General features: G+C 37.6%; 1 protein-coding gene across 1 annotated transcript; it reads left to right on the top strand.

Annotated features, from left to right (window-relative positions):
- Nucleotides 1-420: 420 nt before the first annotated feature.
- LOC149934415 (beta-glucuronidase-like) lies at nt 421-13527 on the top strand. The gene is made up of 12 exons (XM_090153895.1): nt 421-655; nt 711-887; nt 960-1133; nt 1199-1343; nt 1910-2091; nt 8029-8178; nt 8257-8429; nt 8917-9060; nt 10234-10318; nt 10379-10555; nt 11471-11609; nt 13307-13527. Exons 1-12 carry the CDS (start codon nt 461-463, stop codon nt 13459-13461), a joined length of 1896 nt encoding a protein of 631 aa, XP_090010021.1. The 5' UTR covers nt 421-460; the 3' UTR covers nt 13462-13527.
- The last annotated feature ends 6 nt before the right edge of the window (nt 13528-13533 follow it).

Here is a 13533-nt window from a genome sequence, read left to right as displayed (position 1 = left end):
CAATCTTACACATTAGAGTGATGCTAGGAATTTCGACCGCTTTGTATTCCGAGGTATACGCTAATAAATTTAGGTTCGTTAGCCAATTTTAACAGGTTCATATAGGTGTTGGTTTATTTCGTATGCTCTTGATTTAATATTACCACTACATGCACAAACAAAACTCGTTTTTATTATTTTATATATAACTTAACCTGTACTCTTCGTGTATCGATGATGTGTTAAAGTTGAGTTCCGATAATGACGCCGGAGTCTGGATGATTACTCAGGTTTGCTTTCGATAGATAGTTTTAATATCAGGGCGCTCCTTGAAGCGGCTATTTGTCCTTTGTCGAGAAACTGATTTGCCGGAAACACGTACAGTACGCAAAGTGTCGAGATAAATAGGCTCACGCGATAAAATAACCTCTTGACTGTGAGTCAAAATCGGTTCGGATTCACTTGTCTAATAGAGAAGAAAATGAACAGCAGCGTACTGAAATCGGTGGTTGCCCTCTACTTGGTAATCCAGGGCGTCCATGGGATTCTTTACCCCCGCGATTCCGAGGGCAGGCAAACTAAGAAACTAGACGGGGTTTGGAACTTCCGAACGTCCATCATCCACGACCAGGATCAAGGCTTCCGCGAAGGATGGTACAAGCAACCGCTTTCTCAGGTATTTGGTACCGTATCTCTTACGTTCGGTAGACGCTGATGGTATCCGTTGTTAGACCGGGGAGGTTATCCCGATGGCCGTGCCTGCCAGTTACAACGACATCACTCAAAATCGGACAATCAGGGACTTTATAGGTTGGGCTTGGTACGATAAACAGTTCTTCGCCCCAGCGGAATGGACTCCATCGAGGATAGTCTTACGATTTGGATCCGTTCATTACTTCGCCCAAGTGGTATGAACGCCTATGACACTGTCTTAATTATACACGTTATATACGACTTATTATATGTCTCGTTGGTTGTAGTACTTAAACGGAAATTTGTTAGTAACGCACCGTGGAGGACACTTACCCTTTGAGGCCGAAGCTAACGAGTACTTGGTATTCGACAAGCCTAATATTCTCACTGTGGTCGTTAATAATACTCTAACTCCAGAAACGATACCGCAAGGGAAGGTCACTTACTACCACGATAAGAGGAAAGGAATAAAGAAATTTGACATCCAATGAAAATTATAATTAATAATTACGATTAATGTTTTAGGTATCCTTCGAATTTTTACGAATACAGCGTCAACTTTGACTTTTTCAACTACGCTGGTATCCACCGAAGCGTCATTCTTTATCGAACACCACGAGTTTACGTGAAAGATGTCGTTATAAAGACCGACATAGACAACGGTACCACTGGTGGGTGATGCTAGATATTTTCTTCATATTACCATAAGTTACATAAAAAACATAAGTATGACACAGAACGAATTCGGTTAATGATAGTCGGCGTGGAGTGATTGCGAAATAGGAAGTTTCCGAACAGGAAACTCGTCCATTCCTACTCTTTCCGTTGGCAAAATAGTTGGTTAGTTTGATGGCGAGGAATACGACCGTACACGCGTTTAGGTTTGAAATTCTAAAATAACTAACTTCTGAAATGGAGCCAGTGTTATTTTTATCTTCCGATTCAATATTATATCATTATTTTCCAAACGTAAGCGTTATTTACAGTTTTGAAAGCATTTCAATTTTCAATTAGCCTTGGCTGGTCAGTCCAAAAGGCTGCCGGCGACCAGCGGAGATTGTAGGGCATCCTCCAAATACTAGGAGCAGTTCGCGGAAAGTTGTCAGTCCTCGGTACGAAATGGTTTACGTTGTCATTGGCGAAACAAACTATCATAAAAAAATTGCAATGGGTGAATAGGAAGTGTCATACTTATGTTACTTCTGATATTACTGGAAACTTTGGAAACTTTTCAAAGGCGTCATTCAGTACGCGGTGAACGCTTCGGCGTCTTGTCCTTGCACCGTGACCATTCTGGACAAGAATCAAAACCCAGTTGCCGTCGGAAATACTTGTTCGGGTCAACTGCGAATCCCCAATGCCAAGATATGGTGGCCTTTCACTATGAACCCGGAACCAGGTTATCTCTACACCATGAAGGTAAGAATGGACATTTACATTTTGTAGTTATTTCAGAAGTAGAGAGAAGTATTTATCTTGCTCTGTTGCTAATGTTCTTCGCTTGAAAAATGTACCCGAGCAGGTGCCCGTTGATTTTCAAAATCCGTTTTTAGTAAAACCAAAAGTAAATATGGGGAGAAAGTCTATCACTGCCTTCAGATTTTACCTTCCACCATGCTTGACACCCTTTTTGAAGAGCTAGTGATCACGTGATATTTCTAACCAATAAGGATAGCGCATTACGCGCGAAGTAGTGCATTTGTGGTATTCCGGTCCGCGCTCAAGATGAAAATTTTGAATTTTATTCCCTGGCAACCATGTCACCGCCTCGCGATTTCAAATAGTCTCTCTGACAAATGCTGACCATTATTTCCTTCGAAAACGGTTGATTTTAATTAATAATTACTATATCAATTGTAAAATAAACAAAAAAAGCTCGTAGCTATAGCTATTATTTCAGTTAAACTTGAAAATTGTTAGGCCTTAACATCGTAGATTTACCAATTAGTCCCGATCTCTGCTCTTAGATGGCGCCACGCTCTCCACGATTTAAGCGAGTGTTATTCTAGTTACGGTTTATTTCTTTTCAAAAGTCATGTTTTTATTTTTAAAATGTCGCATTTTAGTTTCTATGATATATTTACTTTATTTAGGAACTAAATTAACCAAATTATCGAAAGCAAAAGTTTAATATTCACGTATTTTATAGAGAACTATTTTTCATCGTGGCGGAGTACAACCGATACCTTTGTGTCCCTGTAAAGAGGCGAGGGGGAAGTCATTTCCGAAGCCCAAAATTTTTACCCCTCAAATAAGACGTCGTGCGGCTGGACCCAAGTGCCAGACTTTCTCCCCCTATTTATTTTTGGTAAAACGCGTTTCAGGTACAACGTTCGAACTGCGATTGCGCCAAAACAATGCCTCGTACCAAAATACTTCATAGAACCGTTTTTGTAGAAAATAGCCGGGCCCTATTTTTCGTAATATTATAACCGTAAATACAATAAAATTTTATGTATTATTGGTTTAACAGGTGTTTTTATGAATTAACGTGGCCTTCTTGTTTGAATGTAGCTATGTCATAACTTTAACTTTGGTAATAAAACGAGCGCGCGCTCAGAGCGCCAGAAACCTAGGATTTTCACGTACGCGTGCAAACCGCGCGTGTCAAATCTATTCAAATAAAGCTATGACATCGTGACGTAAGAGCAACATAAAAACAAGTTCGGCAAGCGTAGCTGAATTTATAAAAAGAACTATTGTTCAAGATTTTTTATTAAAATAATTTATTATTTATTTAAAAAAAAATCCTGTACACTTGAATTATAATTTTTATATTAATAAAACCAATATTTCCGTGCAAGTTTCGCTTAAAAACGCTCTAAACCCATTTTTGTTCGCCTATTTTCCGCTATAAAAAATTGTGCTCACAACCAAATGATGGGAACATATTTTCCTAGGCAAGTTGTGACACGAATTCTTTCTTTGAACTTTCTTCGTGAGATTTCATTCGGCGCGCCGTCATATGTCGCGTTACGTCAAAAGGGACCGTATAATTGCGACCCCCTCGTTCTGATTGGTTCTCGTTACGTCACAGAATGACGATACCCGAGCGTGAAGATTTAATCGCCATCTATGCGACATAGAAGGGGCTAGTTCAGCTCAGTTTTGTTTTTGTAGTTTCAGTTAATTTTAACTAGCTCAGTTTAGTCTCAGTTCATATCTAGCTTCATTTTTGGTAGCCTGCTGCTATTGAAAATAGAGAAGAAATTTATAAAAGAACATGCCGTTATGAATTTGACATGTTCGATAAAAAGTTTCTTCTGCAGTTTAGGATGCATAAGCATGATATTCGTTTACTTATTGATGATTTAAGGCTTCGCAAGAACACAAAAAGAGACGGTCAACATGTATGTAGTCACTGTAGAACAAGAAGTTTAGGCTGCTCCTCTTCTTTTCTATGGCTCTGGAGCATTCCAAAGAGTAGTGGCATCCAATTATGAAAATGGTAAGAGTCGAGCGATAGCAAGTGTGACAACCATTATTAATCAAAAGTTTCGTCACTTGATTTCGTATCCATTACAAGAGGAGCATGTTCAGAATTCTAAGGGATGTTTCATGAAATTTGTATACCTGGACAATATCATACAATTCTGCATATTTTCAGACATAATTTCTAAGGTGGAGCTTTAAACCGCACGCACATTAATATGTAAGAGCCAACGGTCAACAGCCTAGAATATTTAGATCATAAAGGCAACTACTCGATAAATGTTCAATTGATACTTTAATTCGGCTAGAATATTAACAAAGAATGAAAACAAATCAAACACATTATTAGGTGTCCGAACATTTAAAAGAGGTAAACAAGATAAAGTTTTCAATGATTACAAGATAATTGTAAAACCGTTAATAGTATATTATAGATATTATTTCACATCATCGCAATGGCATTGTGAAATCCAGGTTTAGATGTCTTGATATAACAAAAGGGTCGTTATGTTATCATTTGCTTGCCGTTTATAGGCATAACTTCTGTCTTAGATAGAAAAGTTCATAATCCGGTCCCGTCAGGTAATAAGATTTTATTTACTTATTAATTATTATATATTCTAAAGCATTTGATACTTACAGTTCAAATTGAGGCTGTTATTCGTTGGATTGCCCATGAGCACTGCGTGACTCCAGAAGTTACCTAAAGGGGTCAAAGATTGAGGGCAATCCAGGTTGCCCTGTGTGTAGTAGCAGAGGTTTTTTTTTGACATCCACACATCGGTGTCGACCCATGGCCTTAGACACCAGCACACAATAACTGATTAATAAGGGTGAGATATGTGTAACGGCCACGCCAACGGGGGGACACGTGGGGACAGGGGTGGGGACACCCGTAGCGGAAGTATTCCAACCACCCGTTGGGGGATTGGTGGTCGTCCTCACACGGCCACCCACAAATTCTGCCTCCCAGACGCTTGGGATTACAGGAGGTAGTAGTAGGGGTAATGTTTTATTTAATTTGTGGAACAATTAAGCACATAATATAGGCTTCGAATGTAGGAAATATAGCGCCATCTGCCTTAATATCCATAAACTAAATATATGAAGAAATAGTAAACATGTTTTTTGGTTGATCATCTTTCAGCTGTTGCGCAGAGATAATTTTGAACGACCATACAGCTTTCATATATTAAATTTAAAACTCGCTCGGTAGGAGGCGATACTTTTAACCAAAATTTAAACTACGCACGAAGCCTATAGGTGAATATTTATTTCTTTTCCCCACCGTGAAGTAGAAATAAAGGTGCGTTTTTTTAAAGATTTATCCATTCATAACACAAAATGGCATTCAGGCCTCTCCTCTCGCCATACGTTAACTAATTTATACATTTTATTTTTAGAGTCCTCCTGACACCATGAATCTTCCATGAACTCTGTAATTAAATTTCCATCACCATCTTTTAAGTCACTGAAACCAGTGACATTTTTTGAAAGTAAATTTCATAGTGACTTTAGCCATTAACCACCAGACAATTAATCACTATCAGTTAGGCAAAGAAAATATATTTTAATATTGGTGCATATGACAACAATGCATTTTTGTTCGATGGCGACAACGTTTATGGAGCTACAAATAATAATAACTTAATGTGAAAGAAACCAAATAGAACTGAATTAGCTTGTCAGCATTACATAGATGGAGTGAACGTTTTGGGGCTAAAATAAGCTTAACTAAACAAAACATGAATAACCAAACTGAGCTGAAATAAATTGAACTAGCTACTTCTGGGTCGCATAGATGGCGATTAAACCTTCACGCTAGTGTGGTGTTATTCTGTGACTTAACGAGATCCAATCGCAACGAGGGGACTGCAATATACCGTCCCTCTTGAAATCTCAAGAAGAAAGTTCCAAGAAAGAAGGTGTGCCACAACTTTCCTAGGAAAGTGTGTTCCCATAATTTGGTTTGTGAAATTTTGAGCACAATTTTTTTATGGTGGAAAATAGGCACTCAAAAATGGGTTTTGGCTAATATCTCCATTGTAAGGCCCAAAGATGGTGCCAAGCCCTTAGGAATAGTTAAAGTAGAGAGTTGCGCCACCTATCGCCTCGGGAGTTCCGGAAAAGTTTCTTTTTTTAAGGGGGAGTTGGCGGAGGTCAGCAACAACGTCGGTTAGATTTGCCACAACGAATTACAGTGTTTGTAGTATTTAAGAGAGTATAAATAAACCGTATTTTTGCTATATCTATGTTATGCCTCATTATTGTGAATATGAATTAATGAAACAATCATTTGATTGTTAACTTGTGAGTACAATTTTTTATGTCGGAAAATAGGCGCATAAAAATTGGTTTTGGCTAATGTCTCCATATTTAGAGCGTTTTTAAGCGAAATTTGCACGGAAATATTGGTTTAATTTACAAACAACGATAATTCAAGTGTACATGATTTTTTATTAAAATAAATAAATTTAAATTTATTTTGATAAAAAATCTTTTACATTTGAACTATCGTTGTTTTTAAATTAAACCAATAATATCTCAATTTTTATTGTATTATGACTTATTGAAGGTGCCTGCAAATTTTCATTCCGGTAGCATTTTGTCCGAAGTTAAACCCTAAAGTTCCCGAACTATTTAAAGGGAATAGAACCTCCAACACGTTCTTTATGGAATATAACCTGCAAATCAATTTTTATGGAAGACCCCATCAATTTTTCAAATTTCCCTGTACAGTGGCGCCAAATATTTTAAAAGGCAAGAGCGGCCAGAGCTGCAAACGTTGGTGATCCGCACCAAATACCCGAGGTTATATTCCCTTTTAAGTCACGGTTTTATTGGGGAAATCGCGTCAATGGAAACTGCTTCAAGCTTGCTAGGGTGTTTGGTTTTTAACTTTTTATAGTCTAAAAGGATGCTTCTCTCGTTAGAAATTTATTATACAGGGTGTCCATTTTTAATCGAAAAAGTGATTTTTCTCAATATCCGTTGAAGTTAGAATATATAATTTTTTTCTGTGAATTGTCAGTACCGGGGGCCATTGTTGTACATAATCTTTATCGATTTTAAAATAATATTTTAAAATTTTGAAAAAATAAATTTTGATGTATTGGAGCTCGTCAAATTTTGTCAATGAGAAAAATGTAGAGCGACGTCGAAAACGTAAGAATAACGTTTGGTCGTTGAAAACACAATCATTTTTCACGAAATTACACGCGTTTGAAAATTGTATTAACGGGTAAACAAAATAATTGGAAAAATCAAAAACTAGAATCTTTTGGATGCAGTGGAAGTCGTAACACAATATTGTTGTTAGACCAAACTAAATATAATTTTTATAAAATTTAATGAAAAATAACCGAAAGTCCAAAAACAATATCCCCGAAAATAGATACGTGATATCTTGAAGGTTCCCCGAGTATTTACTGAACGAAAATGTATTATGGTAATATAGCATTTAAATGAGAGTTAGAAATTTAGAATCTTGCATTAAATAAATAAAAATAATATTTACTTAATCCTCATAATAATATTGTCTTACGACTTCCACTGCATCCAAAAGATTCTAGTTTTTGATTTTTCCAATTATTTTGTTTACCCGTTAATACAATTTTCAAACGCGTGTAATTTCGTGAAAAATGATTGTGTTTTCAACGACCAAACGTTATTCTTATGTTTTCGACGTCGCTCTACATTTTTCTCATTGGCCAAATTTGACGAGCTCCAATACATCAAAATTTATTTTTTCAAAATTTTAAAATATTATTTTAAAATCGATAAACATTATGTACAACAATGGCCCCCGGGAATGACAAAAAAATGAAAAATTCTAACTAGAACGGTTATTGATAAAAATCACTTTTTCGATTAAAAATGGACACCCTGTATAATTAATTGTGAAACGCGCTTTGTTGCATTAAGGTTCAACTATCCCAAAATGATGTGAACTCCACTTCGGACGTCCACTACGAAAGATTCGGTATAAGGACGATCAAGGTCACCACCAGCCAATTTTTGATCAATGGCAAACCATTCTATTTCACCGGTTTTGGAAAACACGAAGATGCCGACGTAATAACCGACTTTCCCAGTACATTTTGATGAACCGCTAGCTTAGGTCTGAAACTGGTTCTGGTTTGTGAAACGCAGATTCGAGGAAAAGGCTTAGACTGGCCCATCATTTTGAAGGACTTCAATTTGATCAAATGGATCGGCGCCAACAGTTTCAGGACCTCCCATTACCCCTACTCCGAAGAATTGATGGACATGGCAGACGAACAAGGAATAGTGGTCATCGACGAATGTCCCGCTGTTGGCCTATCGTACGATATTAGCCATTAATCGTAACCAGAAGCATATAATACGTATTACCATAAGTCTATAATATTGTTCCATAAGTTTTGGGGAATATTTTAACAGAGTGACGTCATCACAAGAAGAAAATCTCCCCCTAGCGAGGCGCTGTCGTTAGCAAGCGGACGCAAAACGGCGACGACCCCGTAATGCAGTCTGTCTTGTGAATAGCTCTCGGTAAAGCTTTTGCATGTGATGAATAGGAAGCGTCACACTTTTGTAACAATATTATACACTTATGGTATTACGAGAGAAGTATCTTTCTAGACCATAAAAGTGTAACAGGTATTCATCATATTTTTCCCACTGTAATAAAACTATTTTAAAAAATCAGCGGGAGCCTGTGAGGGTACACTTTTCAAGCATTGGTGATCGGTACTTCTCTGTATGAAATGCATTCTTTACTTCTAATATAACCACATCTCAATCGTAATAAAAGATTATATTAACACGCAGCAAGTTCGACAAGACACTCTTGGCGGCTCATATGCAAGTGATGACGGAATTGGTGTCCAGAGACAAAAATCGTCCATCGGTGGTAATGTGGTCCATCGCCAATGAACCACAATCGGCCCAGAAGGACGCGGGAGCTTACTTCAAGTAAACATACGACGAAAACCTTCTAATTATAACCGTAATCACTGGTTAGTACTTTCGCCTGGCAGCAAGACGAGCTGAGCTGATTACAGCTTGTGACACTGGATGGAAACACGGGGCAACACCTTCCGCGTTGACTTTGCAAGTTATCTCCCCACTGGCTAAAGGGTTTCCCCGAGCTCTTTGGTTTCACCTTAAAGTGTTGGTTGCACGAAAATTCGAGAGTAATAAAATCGAACGAATGATGCCTTGTTTTGTAGCCCTGGAAATTCTCTTTCCAAAAATATCATTGTCGAAACCAATTTTCAAGCCTAAGTGTACTAATTTTGTGTACGAAACTGACCTTTTTCGCTCCCCAAAATTCGGAAATTTGCGCGAATTTTTATCCTCCATAGCACGAGCAAATCGAAGCTGTAGTTTTATTCCTCAAGTAGAAGGAACTGAATTGGAGGGATTCTGTTTACTTGTAGAAGTTTGCAAGCGGTCCGAGATTTTTAATCATAATTTTAGGCTTATTATCGAAATAAAAAATATTATTTTTACGCGCGCGCTTCGCGACCCAACGTTGTTTATACGCGAGGAACCTTCAGTTTCATATCATTTTTCTACTTCGTAGATTTTTTTCCTGGGTGTTAAATCAACCTGCTTTTAATCCTAGATTTAAAGAAATGTATTACAGACAATTAGCCAATGATACGCTTCGCATTTTCTGACGTCACGGGTGCCGAAAATAATTTTAGAAGTCTGGAATTTCGCCGAAAAACCCGATTTCCACCATTTCGACTTCTTTTTATAATAATTTAAAGACCGCTTAACCGATTTTGATTAAATTTTTTCTACCTTACTATAAAAAGTTTGCTCTTTCTAATGAATAAATAATTTCGTGCAACCAACACTTTAACTTTGGGGTGCCGTCGAAAACTGATGGGTAGCGTATTAGCAGACACTATTAGCGTTTCGCAGCCATGAGCAATAACACGTATTAGAGGGTTATGATGGATAAAATAGAATCTAGAAAAGGTTCATATAAATTGGCATTTTAGAATAATTTTACACATGTCGAATAGTGGCATTAGAAGTCACTCGATGGCTTAGGCCTATGGTGGTGCCTTGGTTATAAGAATAAGAAATTATTAGTTAAAACATTATTTTACCAGGATATTTCTTTTTCATTAGAACATTGGTACGACATACGAAACAGCTAGACGCCACCCGCCCAGTAACTATCGCAATTAGCGCCGATATTAATCAAGACCAAGCGGTAAAATACACCCTAGTTCTCGGAGATTTCAATTTTTACTGAACGAAATGTTTTTCACAGGGAAAATACTTGGATGTCATCATGATCAACCGATACTACGCCTGGTACGGCGATTCTGGTTATCCTCAGGTCATCGTGGGTCAATTTTTGGACGAATTTCGTCGGGCGATTGCTCTTTACAAAAAACCAGTTATGATTAGCGAGTACGGAGCTGATACCATTCCAGGATATCACTCGGTACGGTGTAGAATCCAAGTATTTGGAACGATAAAAAAATTAATTGTGGCGCAGAAAGCACTGAGCAGATACTATTTGAGTTTGTGTTAAAAGGGTGGAAAAGAAATTGCATCCAAATAGTTCGCTTTTCTGATAGTAGATGGAGCGTCAATCACTGCGTGTGCACAGACCGTAGTACCAAAGATAACGGTAATAGCAAGAACGTATATATGTATAAGAACGTTGAAAAATCAAATTGGAGCCTGGTGCCATGATGCAATCGGTTACAGAATAACTCCGCCCAAATAACCGCGTGCGGCGCGCTTAAGGTTAAAACCGTTCAAGCGCTCGCTGCACGCGCATTTTAGGGCGGAGTTATTCTGAAACCGATTAAATCATGGCCCAAGCGATGCCTTTGGTTCAACGTTCTTATACATATATACGTTCTTGGTAATAGTTAGTGTAGGGAGCTGTTGGCTCGCGTGGCATGAAGGGCTTACCACCACCCTCCTAGGCATTGTAACCCGGCCTCCTGACTTAATGCCTTTAAAAGTCGCTTGATGACTTTGGCCTAAGGTGGTGCCTTGGGTATTAGCCTAGTTAATTATTATTTATTATTATTATAAAAACCTCGTAACCGAGATTCGAAATAAATGCCTGTCAATAACGTTTACCCATTTCCTGTCGGAACTCCGAATAAATTAGCTCGGTAGTTAACATGGTAACCAACTATAGATAAGACCACGGCCATCAAAGTTGGCCGTGATAGGACAATACATCGCCCGATGTATTCGGTTTTTTCGGAGGTCACGCTCCGGAAATGGGTAATCGTTTCGTTACAAAACCGTCCATCAGAAAGCTCTCAGAATTCGAATCTAGGGTACAGAGTTCTATATTATCTTTTTTATTACTGAAGTGGTATTTTATTCAACATAGGATCCGTCACTTATGTTCACCGAGGACTATCAAACCGAGTGTCTTATGGAATACCACCGTGGTTTCGACGCTCTCAGAGAAGAAGGCAACTTTGTAGGCGAACTTATCTGGAATTTTGCCGATTTCATGACCATACAACGTAAGTGGTTTAAGCGTGAATGTATTCTTTTCTACCATGATTATTGAACTGCATTATGAAGTATGAGCATTGAATCAGATATGAACTATAGTTTTACGCATAAGCCTATATCATAAGGTCCTCATAAGTAAAGGTCTACCATAGGAGCCCATGTTTACGGCATTGTCCATGCGAGAAGAAAATTAACGTACGTGGATAGGCAGTAGCGACATCTTTTTCAAAATTTCTACATCTAAAATATTATCTTGCTTGGGAGAGCAGCCACGCTCGGGTTGATAAATGCCACACAAAACGCGTCTAAATCCAAAATTTAAAAAATAAATACCTTCAGAAACGCAACTCTTATTTCTAATAGCCAGTTTTAGTTTCTGACGAATCATTTTGCTAAGATAAGTCTTAATTTTGAGGATTAAAGCGATAAAATTGTAAATAAGCCTTGGCTATGGTGCTAAGGACTCACGGCGGAGATTTATCCCGCGTGGTTCTAACAATAATAAACAATTGTAAGTTTAAAAACTTCCGCGCGAAATTTATTTCAGAAATGCAAAGTTGAGGACGTAGCCATCTTGGATTAATTACGTAATTAATCCAAGTAGCCACTAGGAGGTACAGATTTTTAATACGTACCACTTATAATAACGGGTATGTGATCGTCAAAAATTCGCCCTAGAAATTTGCTTATGGTGACCTTATGATAGCCTTATGTTTGTAACGAGAGTAAAATGACATTTTATTCGGCAACATTTTGAAATTTTGTAATTCTTATTTCCAAGGCTAAACGGCAATTTTTTTGTTAAAATTTTAATACGCATCATTTCTATTAAGCAAAAATAAGTTGAAATGTTACTATAACACACCTATCCTAATGATAATTAGTGAACTTCGCTCTTGTACGGGAATTATTCTATGAATTACAAGTAATTTTCTTCGCCGGTTATTTGGTGAAATAGTGGAAGCTTTTCTAGGAACGCGGATTATTTTACAACCTACGCCGTTGTCACTTTCACGTGTCTCCTCATTGGTTTAAAACGGGATTAAAGTTACCATTCATTCTGATTTGGGTACAATTGTTCGAATTTCATTCGTCCGAACGGTGGTACAAATGTCCGAATGCCGGAAAACGTATTTCATTTGCCCGAAACATTTATCACAACTTTTGTTGGTGATTTAGTCGTTCAATTTATGTTAACTTTACTGACGAATTTCATTGGTTCTAATAATGGTTTGTCCGTTTTTTCGAACATTAGGAATTGGTTGTTTTTTATAAATATTGTTAATATAAGAAAATAGTAACATTAACGTGAACCTAACCTAAAATATCCACAACATTCAACGCAATTCCCACTTACTATATCTCCCACTTAACAACGATATTTACAATATAGTTTTTTATTTTTTACTCTTGCACAAAAAAAAATCCGGCCCAAAAAAAACAGCAATAAGAAATACTAATTTAGCGACAGAATTCGGACAAGTGATGCTACCGATTCGGACGAATGAAACAAACTAGTTGTCCAATTCGAACAATTGAAACATTTAATATTTCGGCGGTTCGGACGAATGAAATTCGAACAAATGTACCTACCCCTTCATTCTTAACCCACAGCAAAGGAAATTGATACAGTTCATGGTAGAAATTAATATATTCACGGTTTAAGTTTTAAAAATATGTTTATAAATGAAATGGCCCAAAACAGAAACCACCAGGGTCGTAGGCAACAAGAAGGGGATTTTTACGAGAGACAGACAACCTAAAGCCGCGGCCAAACTCTTGAGATGCAGATATTTGAAGATCGCTAATATCACCGTCACAGATGACGGTATCTATTGCCCGGGCAGACAAGCCAGATAGCAATCATTATGTAAACACATTTCTGTAACGCGACCCTCTTCAAATAAATCAACTTAGAAAAATGAATCTTTC

The sequence above is a fragment of the Leiobunum rupestre genome, chromosome 7 (assembly GCF_980474605.1).
Source record: "Leiobunum rupestre chromosome 7, qqLeiRupe1.1.hap1, whole genome shotgun sequence".
Taxonomy (NCBI): Eukaryota; Metazoa; Arthropoda; class Arachnida; order Opiliones; family Sclerosomatidae; genus Leiobunum; species Leiobunum rupestre.
The sequence above is the reverse complement of the archived record's forward strand: the minus strand, read 5'-3'. Positions and strand labels throughout refer to the sequence as shown.

What these genes read in the sequence shown, in the direction of transcription:
- LOC149934415 (XM_090153895.1), top strand. Translation starts at nt 461, where the DNA reads ATGAACAGCAGCGTACTGAAATCGGTGGTTGCCCTCTACTTGGTAATC. An exon ending in ACAAGCAACCGCTTTCTCAG is followed by an intron (nt 656 to 710) that starts GTATTTGGTACC and finishes ATCCGTTGTTAG; the next exon opens with ACCGGGGAGGTTATCCCGAT. An exon ending in TGTCCCGCTGTTGGCCTATC is followed by an intron (nt 8,430 to 8,916) that starts GTACGATATTAG and finishes ATTAACACGCAG; the next exon opens with CAAGTTCGACAAGACACTCT.